The sequence below is a fragment of the Sminthopsis crassicaudata genome, chromosome 4 (assembly GCF_048593235.1).
Source record: "Sminthopsis crassicaudata isolate SCR6 chromosome 4, ASM4859323v1, whole genome shotgun sequence".
Lineage (NCBI taxonomy): Eukaryota > Metazoa > Chordata > Mammalia > Dasyuromorphia > Dasyuridae > Sminthopsis > Sminthopsis crassicaudata.
The window spans coordinates 117,137,066-117,158,147 of record NC_133620.1 but is presented as its reverse complement, the minus strand read 5'-3'; the positions used below and the strand labels follow the sequence as shown (position 1 = coordinate 117,158,147).

At 32.6% G+C, this 21,082-nt stretch overlaps 1 protein-coding gene across 2 annotated transcripts in view; it reads left to right on the top strand.

Annotated features, from left to right (window-relative positions):
- RAB3GAP2 (RAB3 GTPase activating non-catalytic protein subunit 2) overlaps positions 1-11,770 on the top strand; it is a 118,300-nt gene extending 106,530 nt beyond the window's left edge. For both annotated transcript variants that reach the window (XM_074309200.1, XM_074309199.1), the window contains exons 32-35: positions 1,732-1,821; positions 9,696-9,917; positions 10,353-10,511; positions 11,162-11,770. In XM_074309200.1, the coding sequence (XP_074165301.1) occupies positions 1,732-1,821; positions 9,696-9,917; positions 10,353-10,511; positions 11,162-11,317 (627 nt within the window). In that variant the 3' untranslated portion in view covers positions 11,318-11,770. The remainder of the gene's footprint in view (positions 1-1,731; positions 1,822-9,695; positions 9,918-10,352; positions 10,512-11,161) is intronic.
- The last annotated feature ends 9,312 nt before the right edge of the window (positions 11,771-21,082 follow it).

Sequence of the window (21,082 nt, the reverse complement as noted above, 5' to 3'; positions counted from 1 at the left end):
AGTCAGTAAACAAACCCTGGAGACAGTTGGGTTGGGAGACAGCCTCAGCCTTTAAAGCTGACAGTAGTGGGGGTTTTGATGTCTGAGTAGAAGATTAAAGAATCATCTGTTTTTAGAAAATGCTAACCACAACTCTGCTGATTATATGTGGTCCTAAGCAGCAGCTAAAGTTAACAGCTATGCCTAGTGAGTGTGGTAGCAGAGAGGCAGTTCCAAGGCAGAGAGGACTGTTGAAGTTTGCAGCATCAGAGGAACCACAGAGAGCATTTACAGGACAGTGTGGGGGACCTGGCCATGGTCTAGGGTGGAGAGGAGTACCTAAGGTTGGGCTTAGACAGAGCTCAGGAAGTAACAACAAGAAGGACCTGAGGCCTGGGGCATCATTCTCCAAACTTCAGGATTAGAATTTGATTATAATAGCTGCCATAAACAAAATAAAATAAAAGTAAGTAAAAGGAGAAAGATAGATATTGTGGAGATAGAGGCAATCTGGATTCATATTCAGAGGAAACTGGAGCTAAAAAAAGTCATTTTTCAATAAGAAACATCAAATGGCCAAAAGCCCAAAAAGAATTTTTAGAAGTTCTTCCAAAGGATTTTAAAATCAGTCCTCAATTTAGGGGTGAAAATTAGAGGAAAAAAATCAGAGCAATATGAGAAAATTATGAAAATAAATTAATGAGGGCAGCTAAGTGGCGCAATGGATAGAGCACCAGCCCTGAAGTCAGGAGACCTCAAGTTCAAATTTGGCTTAAGACTACTTAACACTTTCTAAGCTGTGTGACTCTGGGCTAGTCACTTAACCGCAATCACTTCAGCAAAAAATTAAAAATTCAATCAGTCAATCAATCAAAGAACTGAAAATAGGAAACCAAAACTTAAGAAAGAAAATAAATTCCCTCAAAAATATTGGGTAAAGATAAACTAATGACAGTGTAAGACCAAGAATGAATGAAAAAATAAAAGAGAATGTGAAACACCTTATCAGAAAAACACGTGTCTGGAGAATAGATCAAGACGATAGAAGAATTTTAGGACTACCTGAAAGCTATGATCAAAAAAAGGATCTTGATACAATATTATAAGAAATTTTTAAGGAAAATTTATTCCTCTATGAATTTAATTTTCACTAGTTTGTTTTTATGGCTCTTGTGAAATTTAGATAAAATCTTTCTAAATCTTATGTCAATATCCAAATATTAAATACTCATAAGGTTAACTATTTGAAGTTTTTTTGTTGTTGTTTGTTTTTTATTTGAGGCATTTGGGATTAAGTGACTTGCCCAGAGTTATACAGTTAGGAAATGTTAAGGATCTCAGGTCATATTTAAATTTAAGTCCTCTTGGAGTAGAGGGAGGGAGGGGAAAATCTGGAAAAATGAATAAAAGGAATAATGTTATAAAAAAATTACTCATGCATATATACTGTCAAAAATGTATAAATATAAAATTAATTTTAAAAATTCAGATCCTTTTGACTCTAAGGCTGGTACTCTATACACTGTGCTATGAAGCTGTTTCATATATATTTGAGAACTTTTGGTTTTGGTTTTGGTTTTTTGTGATAACTGTTTACCACATTCTGATGATAAAAATTAAATAAACCAAATTTCTCCTGAGATTAAGATCAAGAGAAGGTTAAATTAAAAAGCTTTGAACTTTACAGAATTAGGGAACGATTCAGTAATACCCTTAAAAAGAGATCACATAATTTTGTTTCATTTTTTTTAGGGCAAAAATGCATTTTTTAAAGATCTGACTTCAATTCAATTACTACCCAGTGGTGAGATGGATCCAAATTTCATATCTCTCCGACAACAGGTAAGTTTTAGTTGTTCTTTTTTCCCAGTTTATTAATAAACAATAATAAATAAGATAAATTAAAAAATTAAATAAGTAAAATTAAGAAATAAATAATAAATGGGTGGTGGTGAGTAAATAACAATAAATAAAAATTAGTAATAAATATGAACATAATAAATGAATAAAAACAAATAAATAATGATAAGCGATAGATAATTAAATAAATAAATAAATAAATAAATAATTGAATGAATGGATGAATGAATAAATAAATAAATGAATAAATAAATAAATAAATAGATGAATAGATAAATAATGGATTGTGTTTGCTGTTTTTCTCCAATGACCACCTTACTAAGCAAGCACATCCCCAGAAGATTGGCTTGAAGTGAAAAATTCTTTGGCCATGGCAATATATGAATCATTAAAATAAAAAACAATTATCCATCTTGTGTGGTCCTTCTGTTTCTACAGTGACATGGTAGTGATGGGGACATAAAGTAAAAAATATATAGTTCTTTGACAATTTATAAATACCTAAATGTTAATTGAGTGTTCGGTCTTTCATGACCAGTGAATTGAAATAATTTTTCAATTATTGCCATTCAGAAGATTTGCATTTCTATTCTATTTATCTAGTCTCTCCTCTGACCTCCAGTCTTGAATCTCCAACAGTCTTTTGGATAGACTTTTTAAGGTCAAAATGTCCAAAATCGAATTTGTTTCTTTCCTTCAAGCCCTTTCTTCTTCTAACCTCTCCTATTAATTGTTTTTTTTTAATCTATTATATTTTTTCAATTTATATATATATATATATATATATATATTATATTCAATATATTTTATTAGTTTTGAATTTTTTTTTTACATTTTGCTGTCATTTTGTTTACATAAAATCTTCTTTTTAAACAACCAGTTCCCCTGGCTATCTTCTTACTGAAACTCCACCGTTCCTACGCACCTCTCAGTTCATAACAGGGAAAAAAGCAAGTGTTTTTGCTTCGTGTTCTTGTAACCTTTGTTTCATGAAGGACTTTTTTTTTTTCCTAGCGCAGACTTGGATCACCTATGTTTGAACCTTTATTTCACATTCCACATCATCTTAGAATTTATTTTCAAAGGGGAATAGTTTAAATGTTTGTTCATGTGGGCTTTTTTCCTCCCCCTCCTCCTTTACAGAACTGCTTAACATTCAGTCTGTTGTGAAGAACTTGATTTGCACTCTGTAGTGTTTATAAAAAAAAAACAAAACTCTAATATCAAATCTCTTAAATTCAGTGTACGCGACCAGCTTAAAATATGTACTGTCTAAATGCATTTAAGTTTTATTGTATATTCAAAGAAAGCTAAAGCAAAAATCGGTATTTGACCATGCAGGACTGCCAATGACAACAAAGACAACACTAAGCAGCATCTCCTACACTGGTTGGATTGCATAGCTCTTCAAATTACTTACATAAAGTGCATACAGACAACTTTGCCTGATATTTTAAAATGAGCATAAAAGGCCCTCTAACCTATGCAGGTTTAAAGTTACACATATAGAAATGCTAGTGTGTTTTGCTCACTCCATATGTAACAGATGCCCTTATGTTGTGCTGTATCCTGTGCTTTTTTTGTGGGACCATTCCATTCAGGAACAAAGAGCACCATGATTCCAATCCATGTGTATTTACTAACCCTTCCCCAAGGTATGTGTATGTTGGATATTGTGGTGTTTTAGATCACTGAGTGTACAGAAGAGAGAATTCAAACAAAATATTGCTGTTCAGTTTTGGTTGTGCAATTTGAAATTACTCAAATTTAAAATAAATTACTGGACTGTGGACATAAAAAAAAAACCAACAGCTCCCAATAGTATTTTATTTTTCCAAATACATGTAAAGATAGTTTTCAGTATTCATTTTTATAAGATTTTGTATTCCAGATTTTTTTCTCCCTGCCTTACCTCTCCCCTTCTCAAAATAGTCAGAAATATAATATAGGTTATATATGCACAATCCTTTTAAACACATTTCTGTCTTTGTCATGGTGTGCAAGAGAAATTGTATCAAAAGGGGGGAAAAAAAACACAATAAAGAAAAAAGCAAAAAAAAAAAAAAAAAAAAGGGGGGGGGGAACTATACTTCAATCCACATTCATTCTCCATAGTTCTCTCTCTGGATGTGGCTGTCATTTTCCATCCCAGGTTTATTAAAATTGTCTTGAATTACTGCATTGCTGAGAAGAACTTCATCTATTATAGTTGATCATCACATAATCTTGCTGTTACTGTGTACAATGTTCTGTTTGTACTCACTTCACTCAGCATCAGTTCATGTAAGTCTTTCCAGGCTTTTCTGAAATCAGCCTGTTCGTCATTTCTTATAGAACAATATTCCAATACATTCATATATCATAACTTATTCAGCCAATCTCCAGTTGATATACATTCATTCAATTTCCAACTCCTTTTCTTATTAATTATTGAAGGTACCCATTATCTCATGGAGTCACATGACTGAAATTCAGGAATCAGATGAGAGCTGTTTAGATAGAGATGATAAATCAAGTCACCAAGGAAGTATAAGGAGAGAAGATAAAAAATCCAAGATAGAACCCCCTGGTATACTCATGTATAAACAGCAAGATGATGCTAATGATACTACAAAACAGACTGACAAAAATCAACAATAATCCATCTGCAGAAGAATCTCCAGTACTTCCTTTTACAAATTATTATGTACTTTGAATAGGAGGTAGGACAAAAAATTATAATAGCCACAGGGTCAAAAATAACTTTTAAGTAGTTATGATAATATTAAATTCTAACTATACCAAAATTTAAAAGAAAGAGTTTTTCCTTAGAGTAATACATTCAGGATAGTCTGGTCACATCTTGTGTTGGGTTTTTGAAAAAAAAAAGTTATATTAAGTACCTATGTACAAACTCTGTGCTAAGTGCTAGCATTATAAATAAAGGTAAAAAATAATTCATGCTCTCAAAGAGCTCACAGCCTAATAATAATAATTTATATTATAAACATCTGGAACTAGGCATGGTCAGCAGTATATACTGAAAGGAAATCAAAAAGGATAAGAAAATTTAGTAATAAAGATTTCATTGCTTATTTTAGTACCTGAAAAGAGTTTCAGTAGTGGCACTGGAAGCATGATTGCAAGAAATTGAGAAGTGAATAGTGGGTGAGAATGTGGAGGTAGTGAATATGAATAGTGTGTTCTCATCATTTGATTGTTAAAGGAAGACAAGATGTTTGTCAAAGATGTATGAACAGTGATCTGGACCCAGAATTGAGGAGGAGAGAGATTAGTCAGATTGCATTGGGGTACTTTTAGCAATCCCAAGTTACTCATTTGTCTTAGAAGCCCATATTGGCAACAAGATATTCCCAGTGATAAAATAATGACTAGGAATCATATGAAAATGGCAGATAACTAAAAAAGAAAGAAAAAGAGGGAAACAAATGATGTCTATAAGCAAGGTCTTATAAGTTACGAATAGAATGAACCAAAGAGATCATTTAGTCTAATTCTCTTATTTTGTAGATAAGAAAACCATAGACTGTTTCAGTAAATTGAAGTGATTTGTCCAAGGTCAAACAGACAGCAAGTGGGAGAGCCAGGATTTAAACCCAGATTCTCTTACTTTGACTTTCTTTATACTACATTGTGCTGAATGTCAGTAGTAAAAGCTTGCATTAGAAAAGTAGTTTAAGAGTAACTTCAAGGTTACATGACCAAGAAAATAAAAGATTAAATATAGTGCTATACTGCTCCCCAGAATGGTTGGATCATTTCATAATTCTGTGTTTTAGTGTTTCAATCTTCCCCCATTCTCTCCAATATTTCTTATTTTTCTTTTCTGGCATATTAGCTAATTTGATAAGTGTAGTGTGGTAAGTCAAAGTTGTTTTCATTTGCATTTCTTTAAGCAATAGTAGTTTAGAGCATTTTTTCAAATGACCATAAATAGCTTTGATTACTTCATCTGAAAACTGTCTGTTTATATTCTTTGACTGTTGTATTGACTATGACTCTTTATTTGCATAAATTTGACTCTATACTTCTTCCTGCCCTAAAAGTGAGAAAATTATTTGGAGTTGTATCATATTCCCATGTAAGAATGTAAAACAGTTTAACCTTATTGGGTCCCTTATGATTTTTATTTTTTGTATACCTTTTTATGCTTCTTTTAAGTCTTTTATTTGAAAGTCAGATTTTCTAGTCAAGTTGCCATTCATTAGGAATGCTTAAAAGTGTTCTATTTCATTAAATATTTTAATATAATATATTAAATTTCCTGGGTAGTTAATTCTTGCTTATAGTCCTAGCTCCTTTACCCTCTAGAATATCATATTTTAAGCTCTCTTCTCCCTTTAATGTGGAAGCTAGTAAATCTTTCATCTTCCATATTGTGACCCTTTTTGACTCTAAATATTTTTCTTCTTGACCTGGCAACTTTGGAATTTGGCTATAATATTACTGAATTCTTTCATTATGGGATTTCTTTCAGGAGGTGATTAGTGGGTTCTTACAATTTTTATTTTGCCCTCTAGTTCTTGGATATCAGAGTCATCTAGGGCCATTTCCAGTTGTCCTGATATATATCTGTTCACTGAACCTAAATGGCTCTGCAGGAAAAAGTGAAATTGGTGACTATGCACAGCTTTCCCTTACTTAAATTCAGTTCAATTAATTGCATATCATGGCATCACTTCCCTGATGTCATGGCCCTCTTCAAGAATGAAAGGCAAACAACAACCACAAGGATATCAGAGTAATTTTCCTGTATAATTTCTTGAAAGATGATGTCTAGGCTCTTTTTCTAACCATGACTAACTGGTAGTCTCCTCTGCTAGATTTGTTTTCCAGCTCAGTTGTTTTTTCAATTAAATAGTTCACATTTTCTTTGATTTTTTTTCACTCTTTTTATTTTGTTTTATTGTTTCTTGATATCTCAGAATATTTGGTTTTCATTTACCCAATTCTGCTTTTTAATGAATTATTTTTTCAGTGTATTTTTATACCTCTTTCCTCATTTGTCTAATTCTGCTTTTTAAGGAATTCTCTTCAGTGGATTTTTGTAAAGTTTCTTTTACAATTTGGCCTATTCTGTTTTTTGAGATGTTAATTTTCTTTAAATTTTTTTTTTTTTTTACTTTAAGCAAGCTACTGGCTCTTTTAAAAATTATTTTTGTATTATTTTGTATTTTGTATCATTTCTTTTTCTACTTTTTCTCTATCTTTCATTTCTTATGTGTTTTTTGTTTTTTTTTTTAATCCTTTTTGAGATCTTTCAGAAATTGGGGATGAGAGCAGGATGGAACCTGAGCCCAATTCACATTGTTATTTGAGGTTTTGAATGTCTCGATTTTGGCTGTTGTCTTCCTTTGAAGATCTGATTTAATCTTTCCTGTCATGATTGTAACTTTCTATGTTCCGGTTCTTTTTGTGGTTTGCTCATTTTTTCCCTCCTGTTTCTTGACTTTTAGGACCTCTCTGTTAAAAGGGATTTTATTCCTGAGATAGAGAAGGGCATTTTCCCAAGCTTCAGACTTCTTGTTGCAATTCTCAGAGCTAGTTCTGAGGGTCCCTAAGTTTTCAATTCTTCTGAGGTCATATAGTCTAAGGAGAGATGTAGTCACTGTTCTTCTGGTCTGGCTATGGTTTTAGAGTGATCCTAAGGATTTTTTCTGCCATGGAACTATGACCAGGGTTTCTGGATGCCTGCACACTTTAATGTGTTTGTGCTCCTCCTTGCCCTGACAGTGTCACCTAGAACTGCTTATGTGCAATACAGTAGAATCCTGTATCCATTGCCAACAAAGTTGAATCTGTCCTGGAAATTCCTTTCTAACCAGTTGATTGACCCTCTTATCATGTGTGCAGAGAGCTCTGGAAGCAGCTAGTTCATTTCCCCCAAGGCCTACTGCTAAACTTACCAGGGGCAGCCTATACTATACTATACTCCACTTTTACCTCAGTAAAGGAACATTTCCTGCCAGCTTCTATGTTATTTTTACATTGAAAAATTGTTTTGTGGGTTCTGGCACTCCAGAATTTGTATTGAGACATTATTTAAAGTTGTTTGGAGCAGAATTTAGGAAAGTTCAGATGAAACCCTGCTTTTATTTACCCCTCCCAACTCTTTTCTAATTTTTTTCTCTAGTTCTCTCATTTCTCATTTAATAAAATGAGATGTTATTAATAAATATATATTATATATATAATAAATAAAATAAAATCTCATTTAATAAAAATCACTTTTAAACTTTTGCTTTCTCTCTTCCAAGAATTATAGTTAAATTTGTTTAAGCTGGGTTTTAAAAAAATTATTATTTGAAGTTTTGTCTCTAGATATTTTGGAGTCATTCTCTTGTGGATTGTATATTGAGCATCTTTGTCACCATATTTATTATTACTGTTATTATTATTATTATTATTGGTGTTTACTTATTTTCCTTACTTTCTGATTTTGGAGTTGATGTTAAGGCCAGGTTCTTGCATTTCTAAAGAAAAGATCTGAACCAGTCTTGTTCCTTTTTTCTTGAAGTATTGAGTCTTAGATCCTCTCCTCTCCCAACAATTTTTTGTTGTTTTGTTTTTACAAAAATCCCCATCGTCTCAAGGATGGACCATTCAAACTGGAGACCTATAAGCTTTCAGTGCTTCCAAAAGTTGATTTATCCAGGGAATCTGATTGTCTCAGTGTGTTAGTCCAAGTTCTACAAATTGCCATCTAACAATAGATTATTGCTAGATTTAGCAGGTCTGAATTAATGAAGCTGGGACCTCTCTTCTCTGGGCACATAAATTCTGTAATATTCCTGACAACACTCCATCCCTAGTGTCTGTCTCTCTAAGCCTTGCCATGCAGCCTTTCTATTTTTTTAGCCAATACTAAATAGTTTTATACTTAACTTCTATTGTACTTATGTATTTTAAATTAAGTACTTATTTTTAGTATGATTTGAGATCTAATAGATTTTCCTTCCTTTCCAGTTTTTTTTTTTTTTTTAGATTCTTTATCTTTAGTTTTTCTAGTTGAATGTTCTTTTTTCTAGCCCTATGAAGTTTTTCTTTTGTAGTTTGGTATGACACTGAAGAAATAAACTAATTTAGGGAGTACAGCCCATGTTGCAATGCATAGAGAGCTTGTGCCTGGAAGATCCAAGTTAGGAAGACTTGAGTTCACATCTGGTCTCAGATATTTTGTGACTCTGGGCAAATTTCTTTGCCTCAGTTTCCTCAACTATAAAATGAGACTAACAACAGGATCTATCCTGTAGAGTGATTATGAGGCTCAAATGTGATATTTGTAAAAGCACTTAGCACAGTAACAGCACATAGGAGGTGCTGCATAAATGCTTATTCCTTTCCCTTTCATTACTCCTTAGTACTGTCATTTTTATTATATTAGCTTGGTTTACCCATAAAACATTTAACATTTCTCTAATTATCTAAGTCTATCTTGATTATCATACAAAAGTGTTTTATAGTCATATTCGTATAGCTATAATATATATCTTAGTCCAAAGTCCAAAGCACTTACATTTTCAGTAGCTATTTTAAATGGAATTTCATTATCTCTTCCTCTTGGGTCTTGGTAATGTACAGATATGGTGAGATTTATATAGATTCATTTTATATCCTTCAGGTTTGCTAAAGTTATTGTTTTAATTAATTTTGCTGATTATTTTGGGGTTATCTAAGTAAACCATTACATTATCTACAAAAAAATCATCTTCTTTTTTTACCCTATGCTTATTCCCCCAGTTTCTTTTTCTTCTCTGATTGCTATAGCTAATATTTTTAATGAGGTGTTATTTTAATAAAACTCATTAATAAGATTTCTTTCTTTGTTTTTCTCACTTTCATACTTTGTTTTCAAGTTTTTATTGAAAATCATCAGTGCAGCTGTTCAGGTACAACACTCTGTCCCTAAAGACAAAGACATTTCTGATGAAGCACCAATTATTCCTCTTGGAAAGGATAGAGACTGGCCAGTTCTGGCTGTATATTTAGCCCACCACCTTCAAGTTAATGAAGATGTCATTAGAAGACATTATGTACTGGAACTGTATAATTATGGAGTTGACCATCTTGGAGAAGAGGTAACTCTTGCTCTTTGCATATACAAATAAGGTTTACATTAAGAAAATAATGAGTAAAATTGGCCTTTCTAAAATGGTTAACAAATTTCATTTAAAATCTCTTGTTTGATGGTAAAGAAATCATATTTAATTGGAAAAATTAAAATTCAGTGCCTGACTTCATTTCATCAGTCATTCTTTCTGTGTTAAAAGTTTAAGAGCATAGTCTTACTGTACTGATATATGAAATGGAAAAGTTTGATCAGAGAGAGAATCAAGACTAAAGGCTAAATTCTAAGTTGTTTGACATTTATAATAATGTACAGCTATAGTTCAGGAAGGTAACTGACATTTTCTTTAAGTGACCTAGCAGATATTTAAAAAGTTTTCTTTCCCTCCTCACTCTGCTTAGATGGAAAAGTAATGTGACTGCATTTTTCTTGTTCTTACCTTTAGGCCATTCTGCAGGTGCAAGACCAAGAGGTTCTGGCATCTCAGCTCCTTGTGCTAACTGGGCAGAGGTTAGCCTATGCCTTACTCCACACTCAGACCAAAGAGGGCATGGAAGTGCTGGCTAGATTGCCACCAACACTCTGTACCTGGCTCAAAGCTATGGTAAGTGCAAAGAGGAGATGAAACATAAGATTTTAGGAGACAAAAATCTAGAAAGTATTTGAATTTGAACCAGAAGATTGTCCATACTGTGTTAACTAATCTTTATGTGTTGATAAAAAAATTTTAAGGATAGTCATCCTGGTTCATGTTATAGTCTAATCCATGGTATTCTTTGGAGTTATTCTCCAAAACTGTCCAAAGAAATTATTCAGGGCTGAATGAAATGCCTAATTCTCATCTAACAAATGTGATCAGATGTTAGCTTCCTTTTCCCCCACCATATATTGTGGCATGATTGAGTGAAAGGAGTCCTTTCTTTGGAATCAGAAGAAATTACTATGATGTGACCACTGGCAAGTCACTTAATCTCCATAATATATTTGCATCTTATAAATTTTAAAAGTCTGCATAAAATGCATAAAAAAAGCAATTACTATTTTATTCTATCATATTAGTAGGATTGGCAAATTTCCCAAACCTGCCTGTCACATAAAATGCTTGAAGTCAGTCTAATGCTTCTAATTTTATTTAGGGAAGAAAGGGAAAAAAGACTTCTAAAAATACTGTCTTTAATATTTTATTATAAAATTAATAACAAATATTACTAATTTTAAATTGCCTGATGGAACATTTTTCTTGTCGATTTGCAGGACCCCCAAGAGCTTCATAACACTGAAGTGCCAATTGCAACAACAGCTAAACTAGTAAATAAAGTAATAGAGCTTTTACCAGAAAACCATGGGCAGTACAGTCTGGCCTTACACCTCATTGAAGCTGTGGAAGCCATCTCTGTTCCATCTTCATGACTCACCAGCTGGATTAATGAGTATTTTAAAACTGTCTTACTTCAACATGAATTAGTGCATGGCTATTTTACAAACAAAAACATCAGAATTTATGGCAAGAATACTTCCAGATGGATTTTGTAAAATATGAGAAATAAACTTGAACATTTTAAAACATGGAATCTTGGCTAAGTTCCACTTCTGTGGATAACAGGTTAAATATAGCCAGACATTAATTATCCAGTAGTTTCGTAGTTTATTTACAACTCCAGCACTTGTGGTGTAACTTTATTGTTAAAATTAACTGTTTTAAATCAATAATAATTTTACCTCTACTTTAGAGTCTATATTTCATATTCTGAAATGTTAATTGTTGTAATTGAAATATGTTATTGTACAGTCTTCACCAGGAAAGTTTGGTGGTAAGGGTGGGGGTGGAAATCTCAAGTTCCTTAAATAAAGATTAGGAAATTGCTTTTTGCTATCATGTTTTATCCCACATGGGTTATTATGAAGAAGATCTTTAGATATGAGAAAGCTCCCTTTTAAGAGAAAGTATACACACTGTTTTCATAAAAGAAAGATGGCCTTCCTTGTGGAATAAGGCAATTCAAGTTTGTAATATACATTACCAACAGGAAGTATGGTAGAAAGGATCTATGGTCTATTAAAAATGCCAAAGAAATAAAGTCTGAGGTTCATGATCAACACTGTAAAACTAAAATAAATTACAATGACAGATTTAAAATGTGATTTTTTTAAAAATGGTATTAAGTTTTGTCCACATCAGATACATGTAAAAAAAAAAAAAAAATGTATTATCTTGTAAATCCTGTATTTAAAAAAAGGAGGGTGGGTGTCAGAGCTCTGAGGGAAAAGAATGTTAAATTTAAGATTTCTGAACACTTGAGAACTATCCGGATTTAGGATTAAGTAATGCATTGTGCTCAGGAATAAGAAAACACATATTGATGCTAGAACTTAGAATACTTACCTACCTCACAGTGGGGTTGAGAAGGCTTCAGTAGCTTTAAAACATCTTTTGTACCTACCCCATAGTGCCTAGTAGCTAGCTAGGTTTATAGTAAGTGCTCAATAAATTCCAGGTATTTATCACAGTAAATTGCTGGAGTATAGCCATACATTGTAATTAATGTATTTGTCATCAATTGCAATTGTTTATAATAACTCATGGTTACTTTTTCCTAATGTTAGAATCCAACCTTGACATCTGTAAAAGTAATAATAATAAAATTATAAAAATTCCTTTCAAGAGAAAAATGCAATTTCTCTGATAGAACTTGAGAGAACAAATAGTAAAAATATTTTTATTTAGCACATATAAGTATGTTGTATTCCTGAAATCTCAAAATTAAAGCCTAGTGAACATTTAGGATTTCCCCTTCCAAATGATGGTAATCAATGTTTTCAATCTTGAAATAATACAATTGTCAATCACTTACATTTTTCAGAATGCCATGTGTATTCAATTGCTTTGCCTGAGCCTTTACAACCCACTGAAGATTAAGTTTTTTGTTGTTCATTCATTTCATCTATGGATGACTCTTCATGACCCCATTTGGCATTTTTTATAGTGGTTTGCCATTTCCCTTTCCAGGTCAATTACAGAAGAGGAAACTGAGGCAAATTGTTAAATGTCTGACTTAGGATCACACAGCTAGTGTGTGTGTCTGGAGGCTGGGTTTGTAGTTTTCCAGGCTACAGGCCCAGCACTCTAGCCATTTATATATTTAAGTAATATGATCAATATGCAGTGAGTCTGTGGTATAAAATAGTATGGGTCAACTTTTTTTTTCTCATTTAAGCTTCTGCTTGCCCAGGCAAGTATAGGACTCTGGGCATATGGTTTGTTTTGTTTTTTAAGGCAATTAGTGTTAAATAACTTGCTCTGGGTCCTCCTGATTCCAGGGCAGGTTCTCTATCCACGGGGCCATCTACCCCGGGCATATATTCTTTAACAAATAAAATCACTTTAATAAACACTAAGATTTTTTAAATTACTGTCAGTTGCACTCTTGGAAAATTAGCTAGCAATAATTTGAGAATTAAAGCTAAATTGCTCTACCAAACAAGCATTGGAAACATAAAACTCTTCCCTGAAGTCTGGCATATGAGTGTGTTTGAAAACTTTATATATTCTTCATATAGTTTTTGGTAGTAACTACAATGTTAATTTTCTGCTCTTTTTTAACATCCTATAGTGCCTGAAGGACAACTTAAAACAAAGCAATTCATTTAGAATTAAAATTAGACTATGTTTGGCTATTGATTGTTCAAGAACCACAGATGCCTCATCCACAAAAACAGGCCTACTCTAAGTCTATAGGGCTAAAATTTTTTTTTTAAACCTACCTATTTATAGTTTTCATTCATATCCACAGACCTGCACATTGTAAGTATATTCTGTTCTATTTTGGATGCCATTGGGTCTGTCAAAATATTTTGGAGATACCCTGTTTCCCAGAGCTAGGGCAAGCCTAGAAAGCAATTTGTATATGCCCTCCCCCTCTGGCGAAGTATATTGCTTGTTGTTCACTGAGGGATTAAACTTTCCCCTATTTTTCAGAACCATCCATTACATGTACATGTTCACTATCCTTGTTCCTTGTAACTCTCAGGTACTGTACTCCTGTCTCCATCACAGAGCTCTGGTTCTATACTCCACAGAGTAATCAAGACTCACAAGACCTGAGAAAATTACTTCCCACAGGATCCAAGAACCACCTGTATTGTCATAAGAAATACCAACCATGAGAAACATCTCAAGACTTAAGAATAATTGTATTGTAGCTCAACCCCTTTCATGTATATAAGTATTTCCAGCTTTATCAGCATGAAACTCTCCTTTGTCCATTTGCAAATGTCATTTTTCTCACTGAAATTAATTTATTTTTTCTTTGTGTCTTGATTTTCCTGCTTCTGGCCTGCTCTGGCTTAGCTCCAGCCACTCACAGGTTAAAGGCTAATTCCAGTCTGACAGGTCACTTTTTAATGATGAAAAGGTATAAATTTATTGAATGTTGTTTTGTGGCACAGTGAATAGAACCCTGAGCCTAGAATGAGGGAAACGGGTTCAAATCTATCCTCAGAAGCTTATTGTGTGACAGCACAAAGTACAGTGCCTACACATAATAGACCCTTAATACAATATCACTTAACTGCTCTTTGTTTATCAGAGTTTCCTTATCTATCAAATGGGAATAATAATAGCACCTACTTTCCAGGATGGTTGTGAGCATAAAATAATAAAAATGCTACACAATACCTGACACATACTAAGCAGTATTTATAAATATTAGCTATCATCATCATTATTAAAAGTACAGGCCCATTGATGATAAGCCATATTTGAGTAACAATCTTGATAAAAAAAAATTCAAAGATAACACTAGTTCTTTTAAAAAATGTATTTAATGTTTTCCTCCAATTACATGTAAAACAATTTTAAACATTTTTTAAAATTTTGAATTCGAAATTCTTTCCTCACCCTCATTGAGAAGCAAGCAATTTGATAAATGTTATACATGTGCATTCATGCAAAACATATCCATATTAGTTATGTTGTAAAACAAAACAGACCATTAAAATAAAGTAAGTTTAAAGAAAAAAAAAGTTATGTTTAAATCTGCGTTCAGGCCCCATCAGTGCTTTTTCTGGAGATGGATAGCATTTTTCATCGAAGTCCAAAATGGTCTTAGATCATTGTATTGCTGAGAATAACTTAAGACATTCACAGTTTATCATCATGCAATATTGCTGTCCTCCTGGTTCTGCTTATTTCACTTTGTATCAGTTCCTGTAAGGCTTTCCATATTTTTCTGAGAACATTCTGCTCATTTCTTAAAATACAATTGTATTCCATCACAGTCAAATAATACCAATTTCTACAGCCATTCCCCAATTGGTCAACATTCTTTCAATTTCCAATTTTTTGCCACCACAAAAAGCTGATAAAATATTTGTATATATAGCTTCTTTTCTTTTTTTTTTTTTTTTTTTTTTTTTTTATCTCCTTGGGACACAGACCTGGGAGTGGTACTGGTGCCTTTACTGAATTAATAGTTTCAAATTGCCCTCCAGAATATTTGCATTAGTTCACAACTCTATCAATAATGCTTTAGTGTCTCAGTTTTCCCACATCCCCTCCAATATTTATAATTTTCCTTTTATATTAGCCAACTTGATAAATGTGGGGTGCTAGCTCAGAGTTGTTTTAATTTCCATTTCTTTAATCAATATTAATTTAGAGTGTTTTTTTTTTTAATGTAGTTATAGATAGCTTTAATTTGTCTGAAAACTCCCTGTTCATAATTGGGGAATAACTTGTTTATTTTTATAAATTTGACTCAACTTTCTACATGTTAGACATGAAGCCTTCATCAGAGAAATTTTCCATAAATCTTTTTTCATTGTTCAAAGTACTATTTCCCTCCATCCTATTTTCCTTGTTTATCCCATTCTCTCATCTCTATTCTCGAAAGTGTTTGGCTTCTAATTACAGCCACCCCAATTTGTCCTCTTTTCTATCACATCCTCCTTTTTCTCATCTCCTTCCCCCTACTTTCCCTTAGGGGTAATTATATGCATATATATATATATATATATATGTATATATATATATATATATATATATATATATATATACACACACACATAATTTCTATACCTGTATTACCATACATGCTCCCTCTGTGAGCATATTCTGAAAAGAGTAAGGTTCAGGTGCTCCCTTCTAGTTCTCCCATCTTCCCCACTACTATAAAAGCTTTCATACCTTTATTTGAGATAATTTACCCCAATCTGCCTGTTTCCTCTTGTTCTAGTGCACTCCTCTTTCTTATTTTCTAAAAAAGATATCATTCCATCATATTCAACTCGTATGGATGGGTCTTTTCTCTCTGTATAAAATTCCTAACTATCCCAACAATGAAAAAGTTCTTATAAGTTATCTTCAACAGTTTAACCTTAGTAAGTTTCTTTTGATTTCACTTTCTTGCTTATATTTTTATGCTTCTCTTGCATCTTTTATTTGAAAGCCATAATTTTTATTCAGGGCTGGTCTTTTTATGAAGGATTTCTCGAAAATCCTCTTTATTTCATTCAAAGTCCATTTCCCCAGCCCTCCAAAAATTAATGCTCAGTTTTGCTGATTCTTATTTCTAATCCCACCTTCTTTGCCCTCTAGAATATTTTCCAAGCCCTTTGATCCTTTATTGTAGAAAGTGCTAAATCTTGTGTTATCTTATTGTGTAGTATTTGAATTGTTTCTTTTTATCCACTTGCAATATTTTCTCAACTTTAGAGCTCTGGAATTTGATTATAATATAATATGGTTATATTATAATAATATGGAATTTGGTTATAAAAATAAATATAATAATTTTGGGATCTCTTTGAAGAGGAGATTGGTGGATTCTTTCAATTTCTATTTTACTCTCTGGTTTTGGAATATCAGTACAATTTTCCTTGATAATTTCTTTTTTTAAATTATTTAATATTTTCCCCAATTACATTTAAAACTACTTTTTACATGCTTTTAAAGCCTTTGAATTTTATTCTCTCCCCTATCCTCATCCCCAGCCCCCATTAAGAAACTCATTTATATGTGGTTATGCAAAACATTTCCATAAAAATCATGTTGTGAAAGATCATGGATCTCCTATCCTAGAAGGAAAAAACAAAAACAAAATAAGATTGTTAAAATCTGTTAAAAAAAAAAAAAAAAACCTTTAAAAAAAGTTTAAAAGTGAGTATGCTTTAATCTATATTCAGACATTCCTCTTTCACTTCTTAGTTTCATAAATTTTTAAAGATAGTATACCTTTATATTCAACTCATACCTGTGCCCTCCTCTATATGCATATATATATATATATATGTGTACGTATATATATATGTGTGTGTGGGTGTGGGTGTGTGTATATATGTTATGTCTAACTGCCATAATAATGAGAAAGTCCTTAAAAAGTTAAAAATTATCATCCTCCCATGTAGGAATGTAAATAAACTTTATTAAGTCTCTTATGATATCACTTTCTTGATTACCTCTTTATACTTCTCTTGAGTCCTGTATTTGTAAAATCAAATTCTAAATCCTTCAGTAGAAGTTGCTAAATCTTATGTTATCCTGACAATGCCTCTACTATACTTGAATTGTTTGTTTCTGGATGCTTGCAATATTTTCTTCTTGACCTGGGAGTTCCAGAATTTGGTTTGGGGAGTTTTCACTTTGGCATCTCTTTCAGGAGGTGATTGGTGGATTCTTTCAATTTCTATTTTACACTGGTTCTAGAATATCAGGGCAGTTTTCTTTGATAATTTCTTGAAAAATGATATCCAGGCTCTTTTTTTGATCATGACTTTGTCAGACTAATAATTTTTGAATTATTTCTTTTGAATCTGTTTACTAGGCCATTTGTTTTTTTTAATGAGATGTTTCACTTTTTTTTTTTTTTTTTTTGGTTCTGCTTTATTGTATCTTAACTTCTCATAAGGTCATTAGCTTCCATTGCTCAATTCTAATTTTTAAGGAATTACTTTTGATGAGCTTTTGTACCTCCTTTCCCAAGTGACCAGTTTTGCTTTTTAAGGCATTCTTCTCATTAGCTTTTGTATTTCCTTTTGCAATTCTTTTTTTTTTTTTAAGGGCTTTTTATTTTCAAAATATATGCAAAGATAGTTTTCAACACCCACCCCTGCAAAACTTTGTGTTCCAATTTTTTTTCTCTCCATTCTCCCATCCACTCTCCTAGACAGTAAGTAATCCAATATGTTAAACATGTACAATTAATTCTATATATATTTCCACATTTATCATGCTCACTTTCAAAAGTCCCTTTTGAACTCTTCCATGGCTAAGCCCAATTCTTATTTTTCTTGGAGGCTTTGGATATAGGAACTTTGACTTTATTATCGTCTTTTAATTGTGTTTTAATCTTTCTTGTCACCATAATAATTTTTCATGGTCAGAGACCTTCTATAAGCTAAAGCCTCAGGAAGCAACAGTCCTGCTTGGTGGGACTGTGCTGCACTCCCAGCTTATTGTCACAGACCTTTTCTGCCTGAGCTTCCAAGTTGTCTCCATCTTTCTGGGTCTTATAAATTTGTTTAGTGTCATTATTTAATAGAATCTAGAGCAGTTTGGGAGAGATTGAGTGAGTTCCTGATTTTACTCAATGTGTCTTCACCTCCCTCCTTTTGATAAATTTCTTGAAAGATGATATCTAGGGTCTTTTACTGATCATGGCTTTCTGGTCCAAAAATTCTTAAATTCTTATTCTTGGATCTGTTTTCTGGTCTGTTGTTTTTTCAATTAGATATTTCACATTTTCTTCTTCTTTTTTTTTGTTGATGTCTCATGGAGTCAATAGTTTCTATTTGCCCAATTCCCATTTTTAAGGAATTCCTTTTCTTCTTTTTTGTGAATGTGCAACTTTTAAAATTTTTAAAGAATTTTCTTCTCCTTACTCCCACCTTAGATGGCAAGCAATCCAATATATGCTAGACATGTTAAAATATGTTAAATACAATATGTATAAACATTTATACAATTTTCTTATTGCACAAGAAAAATCAGATCAAAAAAAGAAAGTAAATGAGTAAGAAAAAATGCAGGTTGAACAACAAAAAGAGTGAGAATGTTATAGTGTGTTCCATATTCAGTTCCCACAGTCCTCTCTCTCTAGATGCAGATGGTTCTCTTCGTCACAAGATCATTGGAACTAATTTGAATTCTCTCATTGTTGGAAAGTCATGTTCATCAGAACTGGTCATCGTATAGTCTTGTTGCTGTGTACAATGATCTGGTTCTGCTCATTTCACTTAGCATCAATTCATGTAAGTCTTTCCAGGCCTCTCTGAAATCATCCTGCTGGTCATTTCTTTAAAAACAATAATATTCCATAACATACATATACCACAATTTATTCAGCCATTCTCCAATTGATGGGTATCCACTCAGTTTCCAATTTCTTGCCACCACAGAGGGCTGCCACAAACATTTTGCACATGTGGCTCCCTTTCCCTGGGATATAAGTCCAGTTGTAACACTGCTGGATCAAAGGGTATGCACAGTTGGATAACTTTTTGAGCATAATTCCAAACTGCTCTCCAGAATAGTTGGATCCGTTCACAACTCCACCAACAATGTATCAGTGCCCCAGTTTTCCCACATCCCCTCCAACATTCATCATTATCTTTTCCTGTTATCCTAGACAATCTGAGAGGTGTGTAGTAGGTATTTCAGAATTGTCTTAATTTGCATTTCTCTGATCAATAATGATTTAGAGCACCTTCTCATTAGAAATTGTTTTAATTTCTTCATCTGAAAATTGTCTGATCATATCCTTTGACCATTTATCAATTGGATAATGGCTTTGAGTCAATTCTCTATATATTTTAGAAATGAGGCATTTATCAGAACCCTTAAATGTAAAAATGAGGAATTACTTTTTTTTAGTGAGCTTTTATACTGTCTTTTCAATTTAGACAATTCTACTTTTTAAGAAATTCTTCTCATTGGATTTTTTTTTAATTTGGCCAATTTTGTTTGTTTAAGGTGTTATTTTCTTCAGTATTTTTTTTTGTGACTCCTTTATCAGTTGGCTCTTTTTTTCATGTTTTTCTTGAATCATTCTCATTTCTTTCCCCATTTTTTCCTCTGCCTGTCTTTTAACATCCTTTCTCACCCCAATTGATAAATTGTTAAAGGATATGAACAATTCAGATAATGACATTAAAGCTATCTATAGTCATATGAAAAAATGCTCTAAATCACTATTGATTAGAGAAATGCAAATTAAGGCAACTAAGAGGTACCACTTCATAACATCTCAGATTGTGTAAGATGACAGAAAAAGATAATGATGAATGTTGGAGGAGATGTGGGAAAACTAGGACACTAATATATTGTTGGGTTCCCCCAACTAATCCAACTATTCTGGAGAGCAATTTGGAACTATGCCCAAAAGACTATTACAATGTACAGTACCTTTGATCTAGCAGTGGCTCTACTGGGCCAGTATTCCAAAGAGATCTTAAAGGAGGGAAACGGACCCACATGTACAAAAATGTTTCTGGCAGCTCTTTTTGTAGTAGCAAAGAACTGAAAAAATTGAGGAATGGCTGAACAAGTTGAAGGTAATGGAATATTATTCTATTAAAAAAAAAAAGATGAACAAGTTGATTTTAGAAAGGCCTGGTAAGATTTACATGAACTGATGTTGAGTGAAACAAGCACAACCAGGAATACATTGTACACAGTAACAGCAGAAATGTGAAATGATCAACTATGAAAGACTTGGTTCTTCTTAATGATTCAGTCATCCAAGGGCAATCCCAATAGACTTTGGACACAAAATGCCATCTGCATCTGGAAAAAGATCTGAGGAGGCTGAATATAAATAACCACATTCTATGTTCACTTTTTTCTGGTTTTTTTTTTTCCTCTCCTATAGTTTTTTTCCCTTTTGCTCTGATTTTTCTCTCCCAATGATTCATAAAGCAATGTATATTAAAAATAAATTTTTAAAATAAAAATAAATAAAAATCCTTTTTTCAGCTCTTCCAGGAATTGGGGTAGAAACAAAGACCCAATCACATTGAGGTTTTGGATGTAGCAGTTTTGACTATGTAGTCTTCTGAAGATCTGATTTGATCTTCCTTATCATTACGGTAATATTCTATGATGTTCAGGTTCTTTTTGTACTTTGTTCACTTTTTCCAACCTATTTTTTGACTACCTCTCTATTAAAGTGAGGCTTTGTT